General features: G+C 40.9%; 1 protein-coding gene across 1 annotated transcript in view; it reads right to left on the bottom strand.

Moving 5' to 3' along the window:
• Nucleotides 1-2729: 2729 nt before the first annotated feature.
• LOC138954801 (uncharacterized) overlaps nucleotides 2730-25000 on the bottom strand; it is a gene marked incomplete at its 5' end in the record, with an annotated part of 29708 nt that continues 7437 nt past the window's right edge. The window contains 7 exons of the mRNA XM_070326568.1: nucleotides 2730-4297; nucleotides 6536-6658; nucleotides 7020-7090; nucleotides 8001-8025; nucleotides 19582-19763; nucleotides 21345-21404; nucleotides 22628-22952. Coding sequence (XP_070182669.1) covers nucleotides 4224-4297; nucleotides 6536-6658; nucleotides 7020-7090; nucleotides 8001-8025; nucleotides 19582-19763; nucleotides 21345-21404; nucleotides 22628-22952 — 860 coding nt within the window. The remainder of the gene's footprint in view (nucleotides 4298-6535; nucleotides 6659-7019; nucleotides 7091-8000; nucleotides 8026-19581; nucleotides 19764-21344; nucleotides 21405-22627; nucleotides 22953-25000) is intronic.

Genomic DNA, 25000 nt, shown 5'->3' with positions numbered 1-25000 from the left:
ACACACAACACAGAGTGGCATTACAAACATACACACGTACATGCAAAGACAAACGCGTGCATTCACACGTATAACGCTCGATGTCAATAAGAAGCGACCATTTGATTATTGTCATCGGTGTCCTACAGCTGTTGTAAAAGTTAAACTTTTCTCACTGTATGGTCAGCCGTTAGCTGACTGCGGAATTTCGATACATGTCAATTGTTTGCATCTCCTTGTTCTGAGAGCAATAAATACTACCAAAACGTCATATACGTTACAGTAAGGGCATACTCTTCGCGTGCACTATCATTTTGTTTAAATGACACGACGATCAGTGCTGTTGTCATTTGTGTGCAGGAGAATAGTCCGTGTACGTCGACACCATGGTTAAATGTAAATGTCTGGGAAAATAGCCGCACAAGCAGTAACCTCGTTTTGGCGTATTATTTGATCTAATTTTTGGGGCCTTTTTACACACCAATATATACATAAAATAACCTTCTAAAGTTTTAAGTTTATGTACAGGGCTCTGTTTACAGCTGCATTGTCGTTGCTTCTCAGTTATTCTCATGCTTTATATGTTCGTTAAATTGTAAAGCGCCTGGAGCCGAATGCTGGGACTTGTGATACAGAAACGTTATTTATCATTATTTATTTATTAAGTTGCGTCTGAGTCTAGCGAAGAGGAAACTTGGGGGGTTCATAACCGTTATTAATGTTACCAGCTTTTTCTAGCAAAAGTGAACAATGCATGTTCCAACTAGTAATATGGTGTTCGCCCACAGGAGCAAACGACAAGACAAATATTGCCAGGGCCGTGAGGTGACTCCTGGCTCTGTGGTGAGGTGAAATGCAAGCACACATCGTATATATTACTGATATCTACGTTACCGAAATGCAGCTTGAATATATACATATATAGTACGACTATACGTCTTTTTCTAAATCACGATTGGCACCGATTATCCCGTTTTGTTGAACGATAAAGCTACACATAAACACAAATATTGAACTAAAAAGACACACATTTGTTCGAAGATATCAGCATGTAGGCTACTGGTCGCTTCTTATTGACATTGGATGAGAAGCAAACTGATCTTGGAAAAAAGAAGCAGTTTATTTGTAAACTTGTGTAAGAAATACATGTAGAAGAATCCAGTACCAAATTGAAGTAGCTTCTGAGATATCAATAAAGTGTGAAAGTCATACAATTATAACAAAAGCAGGTTAAGAGTCAATGTATTGATTTAACAGTGGATTTCCCTTATTTAAGCCATATTTAGGCTGCTTGCCAATACCAGTAAAGATTGCATGTTTGTGTACGTTCAATTATCAAAACACGAAGACATTCTCATAACAATGAATCGATACAAACAATATTTGTATTATTTGTATTTTGATAAAAATTTGACATTTGGCACATATCCCGACAGTTATTAGCGCAGACCCGACAAAGAATGGCTGTGTCGCTTTGAGTAAAATTATATATTTTGATCTGAAATACAAATAACATGAGCAAATAACATGTTCAACAATGCAGACATCGGTTTAATATCATATGTCTTGAATATGCATTATTATGGGATACGAGGGTTCTTTTTGTAGAGTCTAACAAAACAGCAATAGAACACATTACAGATGATCAAAATGTCATGGGAAACAGTTACAAGCTTATATGTCGAAAAGACACTCAGACATGAAGAAGAACCAACACATGCCGGGTCAAAATATAGCAGAGATTTCTTTCAATGTTTTCAGTATTGTTGACCTTATTGTTTTTTGAAGGAAGAGTCCAACCTTGGGCACTTAATTTTGATGACCTGATTTTCCCAACATTTTCTTTAGAAAAACAAGTGATAACCAACAAAGGAGTAAGAGGAACATGAGCTAGTATTACTAGCTGTTTTGTTGTTGAATAAAATCAAACTTTCCAAGCATGGACCAGTAACGTCACAGTGTTTCTATATCGAGCCACGTTGCTCGTACGCTCATCACACAAAAAGCATGCATAATTTAAATACATGAGCACAAAGAAATGACAAATTTGTAAAAAAATGGAAGCACATATTATACATGAAAGAAAATTCAATGAACTAATGAAAGTTTAAACAGTATGTAAACATCCGGACAGAAACACAATGTGGAGTAATCAAACAAGGTCTGGATGTTTGTTGAGCGCAATGTATGTGCTATGACATATCATGGTATGACAAGTGTGAGGAGCAACACCATGCAGGACCCGTCAACGAGAAAATCATATTGCAAGAAAGTATTCAAGAATGCTTAAAATGTATTGCCACAATTGCATTGTAATAGTTATATGAAAACACGCATGCAAATGAAAGTAAACGCCTGCTTAAATGAACTGCATATACAAAGATATTTTACAGGTGATGAAGGGAGAACAAGTATATACAATTACAACGCGATGTGTGTGTGTATGTGCATGTGAGTGTGAGTGGTCGCATGTGCATGTCTGTTTCCGTGGACACGAGGGTACGGTATGGACACGAAAAAAGAAATGTCCATCCTCCAGGATTAACGCGCATGTCTTGGCTCAAATTTATAAGGCTATGATTTGATCAAGTCTGTCTGGTTTGTGCGCTGGTGTATGCCGTGATTAAGTGTGACATTTGGCCATATTTCAGAAACCAAATATCATCATATTTGTGTGTGTGTGTGTGTGTGTGTGTGTGTGTGTGTGAGTGTGTATGTTTGTGTTTGTGAGTGTGTGTAAGTGAGTGTGTATGTTTGTGTGTGTGTGTGTGTGTGTGTGTGTGTGTGTGTGACATATGAGATGTCATTTTGACATTGCACCACAGTTCAGAAACTAAATCATCCAGAGACATCAGTAAATAAAACAGGGCAAGATCTTTCAAGCACACAATGTTCAAATTCAGAAGTTCAAGGTATTCGCCTTTTTCAGGCAAAAATGCCAACCAACGTGCAATGTCCAGCAGATTAAGTTGAAAGTTATCCCACAATTCATCCGACGCAGCAGCCGGAGCAGCCGACAGTTCTTTGCGCATTCACTTTTTTTAATACATTCAGGGCAGCGATGAAATTGAACTTGAATTCAATATCATCAAATTTCGGTTCAAGACTGTTCAAAGTTTTGAAACTTGATACATTGTATATTCCGTCAGTGGATAACAAAACGTAACGTTGAGGTTATCGCGGACTTTTTAAAACTAGAGCTTTGAAACTGTGCACACATCTGGGGTTTGATGATCTCCCGACATGACCCCAGTATGGTTGACCCTCGTCAAATGTTGAGATCACAGCGGAGTTATGATCGATTAAAACAAACTTAACTTTGACATTATATCAGATGTTTTTGAAGCTAGGGCTTTGGGACTTTGAAGTTCCAATTTAAAAAAAAGTCCAAACTTTGAATGGACATTTAGTAAACGAATTTTTCAGGAACCAAGCTAAAATGCAATACACAGTCCAGACTGAGTCAAAGATAGTGTGGCAAATTTTGATGAACTTTGATGAAAAACGGTGGCCGAGACAGTGCCGCCTTAAATTTTGAAAACGGGCGAGTAAGACGTCATCAACGTCATCAAATAGCGCCATCACTTAAAAAGAGATAACGACACGAGCTAATGTCCTCAAAATGTGTACATTAATTTTCATAAAAATCCGTTCAGAAGTTTTCTCAGATATGCTCTGCACACACACACACACACACACACACGCACCCACACACACACACACACACACACACCGCCCTCGTTAAATCATTCAGTCAAGTAAGAAATATTGTGAACAGAAAATCTGACATATAGGGTTTTAAAAAGGCAGGATGTGGTAAACTAGGAGGGAGTCATACCGGTAGGGGTTAGGAGTCTCCAAATGGAAGGAGTTTTCTATCCGGGTGGGGGTCTTATAAGGGGGGTTCTAGTGTAATGAGACATGACAAAGGAGAATCGTATTCAGGAGCCTTTGATTTTGTTCTGTGGGACTAGGCAGCTTTGTCTCTTATTCTTGGGAATTGTTACAATCGTTTTTAAGTTGCTAAAAATTAAAAAGAAAGACATGAGAACTTTCAACAACAACATTTGTGGCACTTTTGAACTCGAAATAGTCGAACTTAGGGTGCTGTGTTTGCGTCAGGCGTGACCTTGAGACAACAACAACAACAACAACAACAACAACAACAACAACAACAACAACAACCATCATGATTGATGGAATGAAGGAACGAACGAACTAGCACAGCGTTTGATCGGCTGACTTCAAGTCAAAGAACTTTCTCCCACATTCTGGTAGACCCTTCCGTCCGATTGTCGTGTGTTAGCGTAGACAGGACCTAGACAAGAAAATCAACATGCAAGAAGTGAGATTACCAACAACCAAAGGTCTACCACTACCCTACGCCAACTGTCCACACAATGAAGGACAACTGACGCACGCACACATACACCAACACACACACAAGCTAGATTACAGTGATAATGTCAAACAAGAAAACTGTCTTTCATCGCCCCAAGAGCTTTGCATTTCAGATTGGGGGTTGTAATTATGTGACCACACACCAGGAATACCTTACAACAAACTTTCGAGCGCTGAGTTACTCCACTTGAAAACGCCTGTGCTTTAAGAGGGAATCCCAGACTGTACTTTTCATTGTGACGCCTTTTAGGCCTAAAATAAAAAAGGTGTGGTTACGTTAACCCGACCTACCCTATTTTTAGTGGCCGACCCTATCACTTTTTACTACATTTGTCACACACACACACACACACACACGCACACACACATACACACACACACACACGCAAACCGAGTGCAGAAAACGCAATGAAAGCAAAAGCGCTCGAGTCGCACACTTATTTCCCTGTCAAGTAGGTTTAATTTGTACACATTAGAAAAAAAAGTTAAAAAAAAAAAAAATGATTGCCTTAACCTTCCTACCCTATTTTTTTGACTATGTTACCTTAACCACACCTATTTTTTTTTTGGCCTTATGCGCCAATCATAATTTTCGTCCTACCTTTCGACCTTGAGTATTTCACGCGCTACTTCTAGAGACAGATTTGAAATTGAGCCGAGAGCTACAGCGTTCGTATTGGGAGTTGAATAGATGGCAACACAAACAAAGAAGGTAGATGTATTATAATTAGTGTTTTAGCGTTCTATTTTTCAAATCTGAATGCTGTATTTGGCACAAAAAGGGCTTCACTGGTGCAGGGTTCACGGGATTGCCTGCTTCATGAAGGATAGCGACTTCCGGTAATAAACATCAGAACAAAAATAGTTTTGCGTTATTACGACCATTCCGGTCTGATTTCGGGTCCGGAATTAGTTATTATAAAATTGAGCCAAAATGCGCTACGTTCACCAGCTGTACATTTCTTTCTGTAATATGACTATTCGATGACGTCCCAAATGCTTCGCTGCCTAAGCTAACTTTGAATACGCTGGCGCCATCTTGTTTAGCGTAGGTTCCTAAATGCAGTTTAGCCCTGTGTGGCACGGAATTACTTTGTGAAAGCTAGACTGTAGGTTTGATTTCCTCAACCCAACGGGCTTAATTTGCTTTGACGAATGGGTAGGCTATCTATGAGGACTAAATAAAATGTGATGACGGACGGAAGTCCGGACTCCTGACAGGAGAGCTGAGCGAAGCAAACCGCTTGCTGATTAAAATTCATGTAATTATTTGGCATAGTTTAGGAGCAGTTTTGAGCAAATCATTGTAGGTGTTTTTAAATAACAGTACAGAGAATAGCCATTTGAACATTTTAAGATACAACTCGTGAGAAAACTTTCCACGATAGCGCCTTAGGTGTTCTATCTTTAAGACACTGCTAATTAACCAACATCCATGGTCCCACCCACTCCCCCTCCTAGATCCTAGGTCCTCTTTACTCATCCTGAACTCAGGTCAAAAGTGAGTTACTTCCCTTCGGGTCTCATTCTATCCCTGACAGGATGCCTTGGTTTTCCTTGTCTGGAGAGGAAATCGATTTTTTACATGTATATACATCTTTTCGTAATGTGTTATGGATATAAGCAGATTCGCGATCGTCGATAATGATTTTTCATGGTGTTGTGTAATATTTAAATTACAAAGGAATTGATATGTAAGACAGTTTCAAGCGAGCTATCTTTCGCGGATGTATATACTGTGCAAACAACTCTAAAGTGTCACGTGATAATCAACTTTGGCTCCTGTGCGCGCCGGTGCAGACGATTTTTTCTGTAACCAGTTGAGAGTGATGCAACCATATATCACGGGCTCCTTCCGACAGCAGTCTTAAAATTTCGACTTGTTTTGACCTTAGAACGATGTCTTTATCATAACTGTGAAGAACAGAACGGAGATCACTGTCGAAGTCGGCCAATCTGCAATCATTTTCGTCTCGCGAACACTGATCTCAAATTTAGATCAGTGCTCGCGAAAAACATATGGGAGATAACTCTGTATTCTTGTTTTGATAGATTCGTGCAATAATTTAGCATGCTGTCAGAGAGAAACTGGCGATAGCCGTGGAGCGATGATTATCAGAATGCCCTTTACTCCCCTAATGGATACTCAAGTTACCTGCTCCATTGGCAGAGTTCACACCAGCATTCACGTATTGACTGAGCTCAGCGTACTCGGACCTCACTCCTATGTCCAGGTGTCGCAGGCTGGCGTACTGGTTCACTGCTTGCTGGTTATTATCTGGTAACACACATTTTTGATTTGTTTTTCACAATACCACAACAATGAAAATAACGATACTTACATAACTAGAGGATGAGGGTGAGGATGAGAAGGGGGGAGAGAGAGAGAGAGAGAGAGAGAGAGAGAGAGAGAGAGAGAGAGAGAGAGAGAGAGAGAGAGAGAGAGAGAGAGAGAGAGAGAGAGAGAGAGAGAGAGAGAGAGAGAGAGAGATGCATATAGGTTGTACGTGCATATATACACACACAATGTAGAAAACACACGCCAAAGGACAGCACATTGGCTTGCAATAAATCGTTGTATTTACTGCTTACATGTTTTTCTGGCCGTGAACGTAAATCAGAGTTCAGTAATTGCTTACCTTGCATTTCATTTGATCTGGCGTTCTGCTGTTCTTCACGCTCCACTGGCACAGGGGGCGACACTGCCGCCCTGAACACGAGATGAATGTGAGTGATACATTGATATTTAGCAATATTGCTATTTCATATGTTACGTGGATTTCCATTGGTCAATTGGGCAAAACTGAGCTCAGTGCAAAAGTGATATTGACGACATTTCCGTCGATATCAGTTTTGATATCGACGACCTCTTTATTGCTTCCCCACTTCAAAAACAAAAACACCTAAATTTAAAAACAAACAAATATATATGAAAATGTAATTATCCCAGAATTTAGTTGAGCAAGTGACTAAAGACTTTTTGAAAGAAAAGACATTTTGAAAAACTGAAAAGTACAAGAAAAGAGTGAACAAAAAGAAATAATAATCAGAGGGAGGGATATGGAACAGCCAAAACTGAGACAAATACTTTTTTAATTTCTTTACAGTAAATACAAAATGTCCAGAGAATTAGCAATATATCTAACATTGACTGACTGTGTGATGATATCTTCTGCTATTGGTCTGTTTCGACAGTGATATCAAAATCTCGACCCTCCGGTCTCGATTTTTATATCACTGTCTCAACAGACCATAACAGAAGATATCATCACACAGTCTGTCAATATTGGGTAATACAAACGTCTTGCACAAACAGTAAATCTCTCGCTCTCCGATTTGGTTCATTATTGATCGGCACTCGTTACCTTATACAGTGCTTTTTTCTGTTCTTTTTTTTTAATGATCTTTATACATGCGCCTACGAGCTAACTTTTTGACATTTAAGTTAAAACAAAAAGTGCGGTTGTAAGTACGTTAATCTCAGTCTGGAATATATCATCTTTCACTCTTAACAACATGACAAGAGCAACAGAGAGTTAACGAATTTTCCAACCCGGCCTGATCATTTGATAATCGATTGATATAACAATTTTAGTTTAAGTTAAAGTTCAAATACTCACTGGTTATACTCCGTGTTGTTGCTTCCTGAAAACAATAATAATATAGCACACAATTAGAAACACACACATGCCCGCACGCACGCCGGCACGGACGCGCACACACACACACACACACACACATACACACACACACACACACACACACACACACACACACACACACACACACACACACACACACACACACACACACACACGAAAATGATTGTTGAATATCTGACACAAGAAGATGAGGACAGCACTACTTAGAAATCTGACCAGCATGTAGTGATAGGGAGAAAATTGGTTGTCACAGTGAAAATAAAAAACAAACTACACTTATCATGATAGTGCATCGAAGTATCCCGTGTTTAATCCAACCATCCAAACCTGATTTTGATGATGATCTAAGTATTTGTTTATCTGGCTAAATATAAATAAGACAAACTAAATTTATGAATTACGAAAATTAGCGTGACCTATTCACAGCACTAAAAAGTGTATTGCTTTTACATTATACATTCCACCAAGTACAGGTACCGAAAAGCAGGTTTTGTCAGTGGGTGTTGCACATAATGGGAACATGTGCATAATGGCACATGCTGACCTCTTCACCTGAAAATTATATGATCGAAGTTCAACCTGCTGTCTGGCGTTGATTATGATGTTCTGGCCCTCTTTTGAATAAAACCCCACCCAGAAAAAGGAGCAACTGAAATGCATGTTTAACATGGCTTATTGAGTGAGATTATTGCGAGGGAACCTTTTAGCTGGTCAGGTGCGTGATTGGCTGATCCAGGTCACGAGATTGCTGTGACCGACAGGCATAGTGAGATCGGAGCGAATCATTTTCCATTGGTGCTATTTTATTTTCCTCGACTGATTGCGTCCAATTATATTTGTGTCGACATTTCTCATCTCTAATTTGCTCACTGTTAACAATTGACAATAGAAATGTATTGAATGTGATATCAACATTCGACTGCTGGATCATGTTGATATATATTGTTTTGGCATATCTGTAATCATTTGCTAACAGTCAGCATATTAGAAACTAGAGGAATACCCGACTTCGCCGGGGTGAATCGCGAGACAAAGACAGACAGCGTGGCGGTTCACCACAATCACCTTTGAAGGCGAAGTCCTCTCAAACGGGATTGAGAATTTTAGAGCTTATTTCTAAGCCCGATACTAATTGTTATGGCTTCTCAAAGGCCAGAACATACAGACGGACAAAAGCCGCCAGATCCCATCACAAACAGAACTCTACAATCCACAGGTGTTGCACGTTGCCTCCACACACACACACACACACACACACACACATTGGCTCTGTCGCCGGGAAGAAGTAGAGCCGAATACCAGGCTGCGCCTGGGACCCGGTTTTGCCACACAGAGGAAGGGAGATAATCGCGGCTGAAAACACTGGAGAAGATAAGGAAGAGTTACTGGTAGTGGATCCAGACAAAAACAAAAAAAATCGGGATTGAGAATTTTAGAGCTTATTTCTTAGCCCTATATTATCTGTTGTGGCTTCTCAAATGCCAGAACATACAGACAGATGATGATGATAAAATCGTTTATTTAACGTCACTCTGTAAAAACATTGGCGACATTTGTCTTAGATTAAGAACACACACAGGCACGCACACAAACTTTCCCTTTATGTACAGTGGTTCACCACCCTCCCGCCCCCCGCACACTCTCGCTCATCTAATTAAAAATGGTGTTAAGAGATACTTGGATATAAAATGGTATTTTTAAAAGATCTGATAAAAATATATAGTAGCTGTATGAGAAGCAATGGCGTCAGCCGCAGCAATGTCTCTTCATATCCAGGGACCAAGTGGGTGCGTGTGCATAAGTCCAGCGATAAGTTTGGGACCTTGCCACCCAAGGTCTTTATTAAAACTTAAAAGATAGCTTAATTTTTCCTTTGAGGTATTTGGCAGAATATTTCTATTTGAGTTTATAAACTGAGTCAGGGGTTGAAAGTGGCATGAGTTCAAATCACACTCCAAAGTCAAATGAGCAATGGTGAGGTCGGATTGACAGGTGCATTTAAGCTCTAGAAATTGGTAACTCCCAGCTTCTGCCCTTAGGCGGTTAATCCTTTTTATTACACGTGGGCATGCATTATAGGTGTTCATCTGTTTTGATGGGGCTTCCCGAATGAGCCAGCCAGAGCTTATAGCCTTGTGCATATATTTGTTCCTCCATTCTCTCCAGAGAAGAGAGTCTGTAAGGCTACTGATCTCAGAAGCAGACAATGGCAGGTCTACCTCGGAGGCGCCCATGCCTTGGGCAGCTTCTTTAGCGGCTTTGTCCGCTTTCTCGTTGCCAGGCACGTTCACGTGTGCTGGACACCAGACCAGGTTAATCTCGCTTCCTTTTTTTATAATTTTATTTGCCAGCTCCTTTATGGCAATGACAAGATCATGTCTTTTTGATCTTTTGTTAGATCTCAATGCTTCAATGGCTGCTTTGGAGTCAGAGAATATAGCTATCTTTTGAGGAGGAGTGTTCTTGAGATTGAGATGAACAAGCGACATGCAGATGGCAAGGAGCTCAGCTGAGAAGATCGAGTTTCTGTTGCACAGTTTAAATTTCCCAGTCATGTCATCGCTGGGGATTACAAAAGCTGCGCCAGCCTTCTTGTCATCCAACACTGACCCGTCTGTGTAAACATGAACATGGCCTTTGTATACAGTATCAATGTGCTCAAGGGCTTGTATCCTGAGTAATAACTGATCATCCTTTGTAGCTGTGCAATATTCTGTGTCAAAATTCATTTCTTTCATTGTCCATGAGGGATCACGAGATATGGGGTTTTGGGCCACATCATTTGGGTCGACACTGATTTCACTAAAGAGTGAAGCATTGAATTGAGCCAGTGAGGAGAAAGTAGTGCCAAAGTGGGCCTTTTTGTTTTGGACATGATTGTAATGCGGTTGTAGCTCCTCTTTTGTTGAGTTTTGCACTGTGTTGGCTCGAACATTGTAATCTGCGCAGCACTTACGCCGCCACATGTCAAGAGGGAGGAATCCTGCTTGGTGGTATACAATGGCCTGCTTTGAATGCCTTGGGTGTCCGAGGGCAAGCCGAAGGGCACGACATTCCGCTGACTGTAGCTTATCAAGCCATTTTCGAGCCGACGAGAAGTAGGCCTCCTGTCCATATGATAGTCTTGATCTTATAAGAGCTCTGGTGATGTTTGTTAGAATAACTGGGCACTTTGCCCATGGTTGGGCAGCCAGTATTTTAAGAAGGTTGATGGTCTTATTTGCTTTGCTTAAAAGATACTTTAAGTGAGCAGTCCATAGTCCATTTGAGGTGAAAACTACGCCCAGATATTTCACCTGCTGACTGGGTGAGACAACAGATTTATCTAGTGAGAACTGTATCTTTTCTCGATCTTCCAGTTTTCGGTTTGTAAAGACAACGAATACAGTTTTCTCGGCAGAGAGAGTGAAGCCATTCTCCCGCATATAGTTCGCAATGTTATCTATAGCTGTTTGCCACTCTTTAGAGAATTTGTGTTCTGTTTTATAGGTTTTGTTTTGATACTCTTTGCATAGAGCAATATCATCCGCATAAAGCGTCAGTTCGGCTCCATGTGTTTTAATTGTCGATATGTCATGCAGCATAATGCTAAAAAGCAGTGGTGCTATTACTGAGCCCTGTGGCACTCCCATGTCAACTTTGCGAGTGGATGATTTGGCACCTTTATAATCAGTTTGAAAGGATCTGTTCAGTAGAAAGCTTTTTATGTATTGAAACATATTACCACTGATGCCTAATTGCTTCAATTTGAACAACAATCGTTGGTGCCATACTGTATCGTAGGCTTTTTTGATGTCAAAAAAGACAGCAAAGAGAGACTTCTTGCGTGAGAGAGCTTTCTTAATTTTAGAGGACAGTTTTACAATGTGATCCGAGACACCCCTGCCTCGACGGAAACCAGCTTGGCACAGGGGTATTACCTTTTTTCTTTCCATTTCATCTTCTAGTCTGGATTTTAGTATTCTTTCATAGATTTTGCTCAGATGGGAGGTCAGAGATATAGGGCGCCAGTTGGAAGGGTTAGCTCTTGGTTTTCCAGGCTTTAAAATGGGGATCACAACAGCCTCTTTCCAAGCTGTGGGAATCAGGCCAGACTTCCAGCATGTTGAATAAAAATCCAGTAAAAGATTTAATCCTTGGTTTGGTAAATGTTGTATGACCTGATAGTTTATTGGATCAGAACCACAGGCGGATCGGACTTTTGTCACCGATGCTATAGCCGTTTTCAGTTCTTGAATGGATAAGGGAGCATTTATTTTTAAGGAAGGGTTGAGTTCTGGGTCGTTTAAGTCCTGTTTATCCTCCCAGTTCTTACGGAAGAGTTCCTGCTCACATAACAGTTTATCTGTTTGGCTTGCTGCTGCAAAAATATCTGCAAACAGTTCTGCTTTTTCAGGAAGGCTTTCATATTTTTTTCCTTCGTGCATAAGAGGACGTTCAGCCTGCTTGTGTCTGCATTTGAATTTCCTTATTTTGGTCCAAATTTTTCCAGCATCTCTGTAATCGCTCACTTTGCTGGACATGTTTTCAAAATATTCTTTTTTTGCTTTGTCTATAATTTTGTCACATTGTTCTTCAGTTGATTTCATATTGTTGTGGTTTTGTGCAGACCTGAAGCGATCATACTTCTCTTTTGCAGTTCTTTTTAACCTGATGGCTGTTCTGCATTCTTCTGTCCACCATGGGCTCTGATCAGTTTTACTGGGTCCGATAAAAGGTTTTGTTTTGGGGATTGACAATTCCATTGCATTCAGCAGGTTTGATCTTAGCTGTTTATATTTGTTGTCGATACTTTCTTGGGACTCTGGATTGCCATCCAAGAGGGTATGTGCATCGGCCGACTTAGTGACAGCGTCCTTGAAAACTGCCCAGTCCGCCTTTTTATAATTGTATTTTAAGGCTTTTGGGCCTGGCTCTGTGTGTGGTGATTTCCCAATAATGGATATCATGATTGGTAAGTGGTCGCTTTTTAATTTATCTGACACAACGCACCAGTCCGTTGTTAATCCGAGAGTGGGACTAACCAAGGTTATGTCAATGGCGGAGGGGTGTTGGTTTGAGATATCGGGTATTCTGGTTGCTGATCCGTCATTTAGTAAGTACACATTTGATTGCGTTATATAGGTGGCAAGGCTCTTTCCCACGGCACATGTCTGATCGGGGAAGTTGGCATCCCACAGGGGGTTTCGGCCATTAACATCTCCTCCGATCACCCAGGTGCGTCTTCCGTCGAGCTCTGGGAGCCAGCTGAAAATCGGGCCTTTGGTAATGTTTCTGTTATATGTGACCCTCCACCACGAAATGAGTCGCATGTCACCTCGCGCGGTTCTGCGCTAGGCTTAATATAAGTCCGGGGGGACTGTGGTAAAAGTGTGAGGGTCACCTTAGTCACAGGCTTATAACTCGAAAAGTTTTCGCTCTTTTCTAAAACGGTTTTTACCACTGGATAGAGCATAAAACACTCTTTAGGAAAATGTAAAAATATTAAAATCATGCAAAGATGACATGCGACTCATCCCGTGGTGGAGGGTCACATATATGTTTAATAAGAAGATGGATGGGCCATCATTCAGCAGAAGTTCAACTAGGTTTGAATGTATTTTTGTGTCGGCCGGAACAGGGGTTGGGTGAACATTGTACTTCAGATTGTCTCTGACATAGGTTACTGTGTACTTGATAGTTTGTGCTCCGCTCGTATCATCAACCTGATAATCTGTGACGGGTGGGTAAAAGAAACCAGATATGAAGGGGAGTTTTCCCGCATGACAGAGTGGGGACTGTATCAATAATACATTGAACATGTTGTTTTGGTTAAGATAATTAATAAGGTACGGTAGAGCAGTGTTAAGGGAACGACAGTTCCACTGCAGTATATTTATTCTTGAATCCATTTCAATCACAGAAGACCTAAAGTCTGTTGTGACCGTTTGATCTGCCCCTCAACTCTCTATGTCATTGTGTTGTCAAGGGGTTGAGACTCTGTTACAGATCTGCCTCCCTGAATGCCGAGAAGAGCGCATTGAGTGGAAAGTATCTTATTTAAGGCTGGTGGAGTTGGATTTTCCTTTGGCTTAAATATTTCAGTATATAGCCCTGTCAGAAGTGTCAGAACATTTTCGGGGCTTTCATTCGTTTTTGCTTCAATAAGTGCAGCTAGGATGCCAGTGACGAATTTGAACACCTCACCGCAGTTCTCGGCGCTCATCATCTTCATCTTTGCATAGCTTTCTTTTAGAATATGTTGTCTGAGGCAGTCTTCGGACTGTGGCTTTGGTGTGTTTTGTGTTTCATCCTCCTCAACAATCATCAACTTTGGTTCATCCATGAACAAGTCATCATAATCGTGTGTGGGGGAGGTTTGAGATTCTGCATCAGCAACCTTTTTCTCATTGTTTGTTGTTGGCTGTTTGTTTGTCTTTGTTTTGTCTGCTGCTTTTGTGGGGGCCTTTTTTACATTGTGTGTTGATTTTAGTTTCTGGGCAACAGTAGACTCATTATTAATAGGGTTTATGTCAGTTCTTTGTCCAGGTCTCTGGAGGGCGATATTTTGCTCTGAAATGGGGTTTTCACTACGAGGGTTGCTTGGTCCGCCTTGATTTCCTGTGCGTATGCGGCTTGTTGTTGGTTCTGGCCAGATAGTGCTATAATCCTGTTTTTCAATCTCAGCCACGAAAGCTGGGGAGGTAGCCAGGTTTCTCTTTGCTTTGCTGGCACCGCGAGGAGCACTTTTCCCCCCTGCCATTTTCAGCACCCAGCACTCATCGACTTCTGAGTCAGAGTCATTAGATGTATCTGGGTCTTTCTTTTGTTTTTTCATTATTTCAAACTTTGCTCTTCTTATTGCTTCTGCATATGGGATGTATTTGGCTGCTCGGATTTTGTTTGCTGTTCTTCGGAGCACTAGCTCAGGACAGCCTAAGTAAGCTGCCGAGTGGGGACCGCCACAGTTTAGGCAGTGTTTGTCATTTGGACAGTTGTCAACTGGGTGGTCTTTCTTTTGACCGCATCTTGGGCATTTGTCTTGTCTGGCTTTACATTGTTTGGAGCCATGTCCCAATCTCTGGCACTTAGTACACCTTCTGACTGGGGCCACATAGGGTTCGACAGCAAAGAAGGTTTTCACTATCTTCACTGTATCTGGTAGCGTTTTCTTTAAAAAAGTGATTTTGACAGCTTGAGTAAGTTCCCCCTTCTGGTTTTTTAACCGCTGAAGAGATTTTACTTTCTCAAGAGATTGTTGAAGTTTATCAAGGTCTTCAGAGAGTGGGATGGGTCTGATGACACCTTCCGTTGTTGCCTCTGGTATAGTGCATCTTATTTGCACTTGAGCGAGACTGGTGAGATTGGCAAGTTTATGTTGTTGTTTTTCATTGCAGCAGGCAATCAAGAATTTGCCCGAGGGCAGAGGTCGTACACCTTCTATCTGACCGACCGCGTCAACCAAAACACGACACTGGAGTGATGGCCCAAGTTTCGAGAACATAGCTGGACCTGTAGCCGCGTTGGTGAGAATGACTGGGTATTGTGCAAAGGTTGGAGGAAGACTTGGTGTCACCTTTTTTGACTTTGTGTGTCTAGGGGGCCCAGTTTTGACTGGTTGTGAGACTTTTGACTGTGGCTGAGGCAGAGCCTGTTCGGCATCACTGTTAGCAACGGGTGCTTTTTTCTTCCGCTGACGGCGGCGTTGAGTTTTAAAAATGTCATCGCCTTCTGTGCTTTGGGAAGGTGAAATGTTCCCGTCTTCTGAGGGCACTGCTGCGTTGTGGTTATTGACACTGGCGTCAGCGTCAGAGTGGTTGTTTGAGCCCTCTTTTGTCTTTTTTGAGCTTGTTGGAGAGAAGCTGTCGGAATCTCTTAACCTTTTTCGGGGTGTGCAACACAATGTGCTGTCCATAGATTCAGCAGGGGTAGAGGTAGCCAAAGGTGGTTTGTCGCTTATGACAAAGGTGGCAGTGGCCATTGTGAGGGCCTTTTGGTGTTCAAATGCAGTGAGGAGTACTCAGAGAGCAGTGTGTTTGTGTGTAGTTGTGAGCGACCTTGGTAGAGGACCCTCTAAAAGCGAAATGACTAGAAAATGAGCTTTGGTATGAGCAGGCGTCTCGCACTGTTAAAAGAAAAAAGAAGGGATGACAAAAGCGTCCCTTGACAAAGAGTGAGCTGAAGCTCACCCTCTAGTGACTTTCACTTCTCTCCCGAGAATCACGAGGACTCCTGCAGGGCGAGTGGAAAAGCCACCAAGGGCAGTTAAAAAAGCCCTCTCTGGGTCTATGCCAAGAGAGCTGTGTCGTGTGTTAAAACACACACAAAATGTGATTGTCCCCCTTTACCATCAGGAATTCGGGAAGAAATCGTATTTTGAGCACTGACTTGGCTATGTAAGCTCGAGGTACGTTAAAGCAGTCGCTATGTAATCAGCATGTCTGCTTGTGAAAGACGCACTCTACGGGCCAGCAACTGCAGTGAATTACTCGTGCTGAGTCTGAGGACAAAAATGACCCCGATACAGACAGACAAAAGCCGCCAGACCCCATCACAAACAGAACTCTGTAATCCACAGGTGTTGCCCACACACACACACACAAACACACACACAGAGAAGCCGTATATGTATATATCTATATCTATCAATATATATAGAGATAGGTGACAGTGTATTTTTCGCGTGGCTATAAATTGATTCGACCTTTTCACTTTGACAGTAAGAACAACTTACGGGTGCAAGGGAAGCGTTCTGGACAGCGCAGTGACATTCTAAAAATAGTAACGTGGAAACGGGAATATGGATTGAAGCCACACGAAGGAAGGGAGATAAACGCAAAACACTGGAGAAGATAAGGAAGAGTTACTGGGAATGGTGAAATGAACAGAAAAACCAAAATCGGTTCAGCGCTGCGCGCTGAGAGCACGTGTTGAAATATCTCATCGATGATATTGTGTCCGGGGTGTAGCTGAATACGGTGTCCAAATTTGAAAAAGATCCACTGAGAACTTTGGCGTTGTGATGTGGTCTAGCGGCTTTGGTGTGTCGGTATGGGGGCCCGGGTAGCTGAGGTGGAACCACAATCGGTTCAGCGCTGCGCGCTGACAGCACGTGTTGAAATATCGACCAGGTTGTGTCCTGTCCCGGGTGTACCTGAATATGGCCACCAAATTTGAAGCAGATTGATCGAGAACTTTGGCCGTGCATCGCACACACACACACACACACACACACACACACACACACACACACACACACACACACACACACACACACACACACACACACACACACAAGTCGTATATATATTAGAAATAACTCACTGAAGATTTAGTGTATTGTCAAACGTATTATGATTATTTTCCTGTAGTTTGGTCATGTGTTAAAGTGTGTAAAAGGGGGCATTAAACGCCTGGCAATGCTGTGCTTGTCAAACTTATTTCAAGGAGCCAAACATACTTGTCTTATCACAGTTCACCTGTTTTTATATTTAGTCAAGTTTTGACTAAATATTTTAACATCGAGGGGGAATCGAAACGAGGGTCGTGGTGTATGTGCGTGTGTCTGTCTGTGTGTGTGTGTGTGTAGAGCGATTCAGATTAAACTACTGGACCGATCTTTATGAAATTTGACATGAGAGTTCCTGGGTATGAAATCCCCGAACGTTTTTTTCATTTTTTTGATAAATGTCTTTGATGACGTCATATCCGGCTTTTCGTGAAAGTTGAGGCGGCACTGTCACGCTCTCATTTTTCAACCAAATTGGTTGAAATTTTGGTCAAGTAATCTTCGACGAAGCCCGGACTTTGGTATTGCATTTCAGCTTGGTGGCTTAAAAATTAATTAATGACTTCGGTCATTAAAAATCTGAAAATTGTAAAAAAAAAATAAAAATTTATAAAACGATCCAAATTTACGTTCATTTTATTCTCCATCATTTTCTGATTCCAAAAACATATAAATATGTTATACAGTGGTCGCCGCTTAATAAAGCCACTTCTGGACCGACGAAAAATGGCTTTAATAAGCGGCGGATTTATTAACCGGCGGTCCAGGAATACGTCATTTTCGAAAGAAAAAAAAATCTCTTTTGTTTACGTCACTCAGTCACTTTCTTTCGTCATTTACACTTGTTTGAATCTAAGCAAAACTTCACGAAGGATGTTGAACTTTTGTTTTAATTATGTACATGTACGTGTACTTTGATCACTTCGGTACATCAATAATTTCACTGTCACCGTCACGAACCATTACTCGTCAGAGAAGAACGATTTTATGAGTGTTTGTTGGTCGTCTTCCACATCAGAACAAGATAATGTGAGTTTTAGTCACAAACTACGTGATTTCTCTGAGAAAACTGGCTTTAATAAGCGGCGGGTTGGTTTTATTAACCGGCTTTTTATAATACATAAGATATAGTGATAAATCCGGACCGTCTGAAATCGGCTTTTATAAGCGGCTGGCTCTATTAACCGCGGTTTTATTAAGCGGCGTCCACTGTATTTGGATTAAAAACAAGCTCTGAAAATTAAATATATAAAAATTATTATCAAAATTAAATTGTCGAAATCAATTTAAAAACACTTTCATCTTATTCCTTGTCGGTTCCTGATTCCAAAAATATATAGATATGATATGTTTGGATTAAAAACACGCTCAGAAAGTTAAAACGAAGAGAGGTACAGAAAAGCGTGCTATCCTTCTCAGCGCAACGAATACCCCGCTCTTCTTGTCAATTCCACGGACACTGCCTTTGCCACGGGCGGTGGAGTGACGATGCTACGAGTATACGGTCTTGCTGCGTTGCGTTGCGTTCAGTTTCATTCTGTGAGTTCGACAGCTACTTGACTAAATATTGTATTTTCGCCTTACGCGACTTGTTTGTTTTTATAGTGGACTAGCTGACTAGTTGTTTTATGTTTTGTTTTGGCATGTCATGTACAAGTTATACAAAGTATTCATTTCACAGATCGTAAAGAAGTCTGATCCTTGACAGTGAAATTCAGCCTACGACCCGGATCTGTTGGAATGACTTTAAATCAAAGCCAACGTCCAATTTGAACTCGTTTAAAGAGTCCAAAGCCTTGCTAGGACCAACAACAGTGGAAATTATATTCTGAAGATGCTCATCACTTTTTCATTGCCAAGTACACATTGAACTGTACGTAGAACGAGCCTTAGGGTAATTTTTGGACGCCCAGTAGCTTTATACCGCGTACCATCACTTTATTTCCGTTGAGATGAGGTGGCAGTGTTCACCAACTGGTTTAAACAATTGCTAGCTTGGTCTTCGGGGGATTTTGTGATTCTTGCCGACAATGTCATTATTTGTGGCATCGTTACTCACACACTCAATTAATACTATCACACCTATCACACAATCACTTACTTACTCACATACTCACTATCTTACACAGTATAAACACACTTATGCACACACTCTCTGACTTATACCCTCACTCAACTAATTGCTCACTCACTATCAAACTTATCACACAGTGACCTACTCACACATTCACTCACTCACTCCGACACTTGTTCACTCTCACACTCACTCACCGTTGGCAGAAGAAGAAGCGCAAGGTAAAACCCAATGGCGGCGCCACATCCACACGGTGATAACACCAACGACGACAAACACCAGCGCCAACGTCACACCGACTGCAGCCCCAGTACTTAGACCATCCGATGAGCTTTCCCCGGCCTCTGTGTTGGGAGCTAACATGACAATATTTACAACCCTGCAAAGGTTATTTTGTCTGCGAGAGAGACATCTTCTGACCTGGCAGTTTCTTACTTTGCCTGAAGACGGAAAGCACACCCTAAAACACGAAACTATAAACATTCATTGGCGATTATCGAGTACTTCATTCAATTACACACACAAACAGCATTAAAGAACACAGATACACCAAAATCAAGAAAACGTCAATCAAATATTAAAGACACAAAGACATGAATTATTTGAAAAAGTAACCGTCGGTACCATGCAACTACTTGAACAAACGAAGACTCGCTTGTTGTGGACGATGCAATAATAGTAGAGCTCATACTTATGAGAATTTAAAGTGTGCTCGGACAAAACAATAGTCGAAACGTAATTCAAGCTCTTTAGCAACACCAGTTCAGGTCTTAAAAACGAACTTAAGAAAATTTAACTCAGAAAAGAATACTGTTAATATCTAGATCCAATCATGTTAGTATTACTCATATACTTATATGTACTTCCAATAATTCTGTTATTATTCATATACTTCTTTGAATAAAAAAACACCAAGAAAGGTAGGTTGTTGGAACGTTTGTTATTGACAAAACAATACATTAATTAATTATTAATTAATACATTAATTTATTAAATTAATTTATTATTGATTGAGTAGGTTGTTGGAACGTTTGTTATTGACAAAACAAATATTAATTAATTATTAATTAAAAAACAAAGAGAGAGAGAGAGATTGATTGATTGATTGATTAAACTTTATTACAGAAGGATGGAGATTTTAGGCGTTGCCTAGTCTTACAATCTGTCCTTGCTAACTAACATGAATACAAAACAGACATGAAAACATTATAAGAGCAAAAGAGGTTGACGGCAAAAAAAAAAAACCAAAAAAAAAAACCAACCGTACATATGATAATAAATGGCATTTAAAGGCAAAGAAAAAGTTATAGTATTTGATACTATTAAATACAATAACAGCAATAGAAATATGAAATAATGGTAAGGATGATGATGTCATAACGATAATAACAATAAAAAATATAAAAAAATATAAAAAAAAAATAATTAAAAAAAAAACAAAAATAAAAAAAAATAAAATAAAATAAAAAATAAAAAAATAAAAAAATAAAAAAAAATCCCGAGCACTAGAAACATATGGTCCAAATGAAACAACAACGGCGAGCAAGCAAAATAACAAACAGTAAGTCATTTGTATTTTACAAAAAATACCGACAACATAGCAAAAGGAAGAAAAGAACTACAACAAAGGATATACCAACACAACAGTATCAACAGAAACAGTAACCCTGAAAAGAGACTGCTATAAGATAACCGGTATGAATGATAACATTAGGACGGTTTAATACATCGGAGTAAACCCATTTTGAATCACCACTAGGTTACGATAACGGTGGAATGCTCCACTTGGAATCAGATTTGAAACAAATGTCTGTGTATTTGCTTTTTAAAGGCTTTGACTGATGGAATATATTTTAATGCTGTTGGAAGTGAATTCCACACTGATGACCCTGAAAATGCAAGACTAGACTTGTACAAATCTAGTCGGGGGCGAGGTGGAATTAATTTACTAGAACCATACCTGTTGGTTGCTTTTTGAAACAGCGACAGAATGTACTCTGGGACTTCCTTGTTCATAACTCTAAACATGAATAATGATTTATTCAGTTTAAGCTGCTGGTTCAACGGAAGGAGGCCGAGCAGTTTCAGTTTTTCGTCAGTAGTGACCGATGAGTTAGGTATCATAAGTTTAGCTGCACGACGATGGAGAGAATTCAGTTTGATCATGTGAACATCACTGCAGTTGTCCCATAACGTAGAAGCATAACTTAAATGCGAAAGAATGTGTGCATGGTAAAATAATTTAAGAACTGAAGTGTCGACATAATATCGTAGCTGCGAGAATAAGAACATGTTTCTCGACAGCGTTTTGTTTATATTGTTTAAATGACATTTCCAGTTTAGCTCAGAATCTATTGTGACTCCTAGAACCCGATGTTCACGGACTTGCTCAATCGGTGATGATCCAAGGTTAAGCTTTAGAACAAGTGGGGCCAGCTGATGTTTCTGTCTAGAAGTGATTACCATACTTTTGGTTTTTGCAGGATGAACTATCATAGTATTAGTGTTACACCAAGTAAACATTTCATCGAGGCTTCTTTGAAGTGATGACTCTAACACGTTCAGATTTTTTGAGAAAGTGTACACAGATGAGTCGTCAGCAAAAAGGTCATTGATAACACAAGGATCAGAAATATGGAGTGGCAAGTCATTAATGAATATACAAAACAAAAGTGGACCAAGAACGGAACCTTGAGGAACCCCACTTGTGACACGACCTGTAGTAGACAGTTTCCCATTAAGAAGGAGAGAGAGAGAGAGAGAGAGAGAGAGAGAGAGAGAGAGAGAGAGAGAGAGAGAGAGAGAGAGAGAATTTTTTTAATTAGTGAATGTATTGTATTGTTTTGTCAATAACAAACGTTCCAACAACCTACCTTTCTTGTTCTTTGATTCTGAATTTTGGAACGTTGGCAGTCTCTTTGCTTTTGGATTTATTTTATACTTCTTTGAGTAAAAGCAGAGATCTCACAAATCAATCACGCTTTGCGTGATAAGCTAGTTTGTTCCAATGCAAAACAGACAGACAGACGGACTGACACAACAATCACCGAAGAGAGAGAGAGAGAGAGAGAGAGAGAGAGAGAGAGAGAGAGAGAGAGAGAGAGAGAGAGAGAGAGAGAGAGAGAGATAGAGAGAGAGAGAGAGAGAGAGAGAGAGAGAGAGAGAGAGAGAGAGAGAGAGAGAGAGAGAGAGAGAGAGAGAGAGAGAGAGAGAGAGACACAGACAGAGAGAGAGAGTGTGTACTTACGTGTCACCAGAATAGTCAGGTTGTGTGTCTCTGTCAGAGGCAGACGGTCATCATTAGCGTCAGGTTTCTCCGTCTCCACAATGACCTGATACACACCGCTATGGTTTCTGTTGATGGAACTGATGTTAAGGTCAACCCTGGTACCAAGGTTAAGTTCAGACCCAGAAAGCTTCTGCCAGGCGTACGATTTAAGAGCGGGGTTACTGTCTGCCTCGACTTGAACGTGAACCCGTTGACCTTCCGTGACGACACACAATGGTGGGGCGGATGTCATGACGCAGTCGTTGCCCTCAAGGGAAGTAAGACTGACGTACGGCCCATCTGCAGTACGATACGGATTTTTTTTAATTCTTAGTGATATGTTACAGTATATTCTCAAAATCAAGAAACTTGTAAATATGCAGTTTCACTCAGGGATTTAAAAAACAATTCCGAAAAAATCTTGGAATTTGTAAACATCCACTCGCGATCGGAATGTTGTCTTGATATCTGCTTAATTGTGTTGCGGGAGAGCCTTACTAGCCCAGAGTTGCAGGCACTAAGTCACCCCCACCTTCCTTCCTTACAGCCAGCCAGCCGGCAGCGGTCACAGACATTCTGATAATCATCGGTCCACGCTATCTCTCATGTCTCTCTGACAGGATGGATGATTGCTACGCGGAATACAGGGAAAGAAAGTGTTTAAAAGCCGAAATCTATCAAAACAAGAATACAGAGTTATCTCCCATATGTTTTTCGCTAATGTTTCTGATTAAAACTGAGACGAAAGACGAACGTGATTGTAGAATGGCCGACTTCGACAGTGATCTCCGTTCTGTTCTTCACAGTTATGATAAAGACATCGTTCTAAGGTCAAAACAAGTCGAAATTTTGAGACCGCTGTGGGAAGGAGACCGTGCTATTGTTGCATCACTCCCAACTGGTTACGAAAAACATTTCGTCTGCTCCGTAGCCATTTTGTTATGATCACGTGACAAAGTTGATTATCACGTGACACTTTTGCCATATTTAGAGTTGTTTGCACAGTAAATACATCCGCGAAAGATAGCTCGCTTGAAACTGTCTTACATAACAATTCCTTTGTAATTTAAAAATTACACAACACCATGAAAAATCATTATCGACGATCGCGAATCTGCTTATATCAATAACACATTACGAAAAGCTCTAAATATGTAAAACAATCGATTTCCTCTCCAGAGAAGAAAAACAAAGGCATCCTGTCAAGGATAAATGAGACCCGAAGGGAAGAAACTCATTTTGACCTGAGTTCAGGATCCGGTCACAGAGTGTAGTATTTGAGAGAGTACATTATAAAACAAGAGGCGAAGCCTTCAAGGCTCACGTAAGAAATAGACAAACAGTAACACAAACTCAATCACTCCGTCACACATACACACCCACACACACAGTAAGCTTAGGTGACACTGTGCAAGAAAGAGAGACACTAGATCTAGATCTGTCTGTGTCTGCATGTAGCCTACTTACAGGGACACGACTGCCAAATAGTCTCGGCCCGCTCAAAATAACAATGACCGAGACCACACACACCACGCGAGAGAGAAAGACTACAGGGAGGCATGCCGTCATGATGCATTAATTGACGTCAAACACTTTTGACCGTGACGTAATCTTATGCGAGCTTTATCCATAGTCTTGGATAACCACTCACACATAGACTCGGAAATGTTAAAGTTTCTACCACAGACATACACACACACGCACACACACCCGCACACACACACGCACGCACAAACGCACAGACAGACAAAGTTACGATCGCATAGGCTACACTTCGTGAGCCAACGAGCCTGCTGAGCGAGTTTCGGGAGCAGTGCTAAAAAGAGCGCTCAATTTCCTTCTGGAGTGGTTGTTGGGCTGAAAAGCACGCACGCTCACTTTCACCTATTTCTGTTTGCTTGTGCTGAAAAGCGCAGCAAGCCTATATGTTTGTCTATTCGTTCGTTTGCTCGTGCTGAAAGGAGCAGCATGTCTGTGCTTGTATGTTCGTTTATCTGCTCGTCCTGGAAAGCGCAGCATGTCATGTCGTATGTCCGTTCAGGGGCAGAACTGTTGACGTGTCTGTCTGTCTGCCCGTGTCAGTGGAATAGGACAGGAAGGAAATAGTATAGGGCATACATAAATTGTTGTAGGTATACCAGTGAGTTAGGTAGCTAACGCTAGGTAAGATGTAGGATTGTTGGGATGATTTGATGCTTTGTTGGATTGGTTTCTGAATTGATTTTATGTTCATCATAGTGTAAATAAAACCTTGTAACTGTTCCTATGAGTTATGGAGAATACCACTGTACGTACGAGAGGTGAGCGTGAACATGCGTGTGTCGGTGAAAGAACGTAAGTGTGTGATC

This window comes from Littorina saxatilis, unplaced genomic scaffold (genome assembly GCF_037325665.1).
Source record: "Littorina saxatilis isolate snail1 unplaced genomic scaffold, US_GU_Lsax_2.0 scaffold_747, whole genome shotgun sequence".
Lineage (NCBI taxonomy): Eukaryota > Metazoa > Mollusca > Gastropoda > Littorinimorpha > Littorinidae > Littorina > Littorina saxatilis.
This window is presented reverse-complemented; position numbering and strand designations above follow the sequence as displayed.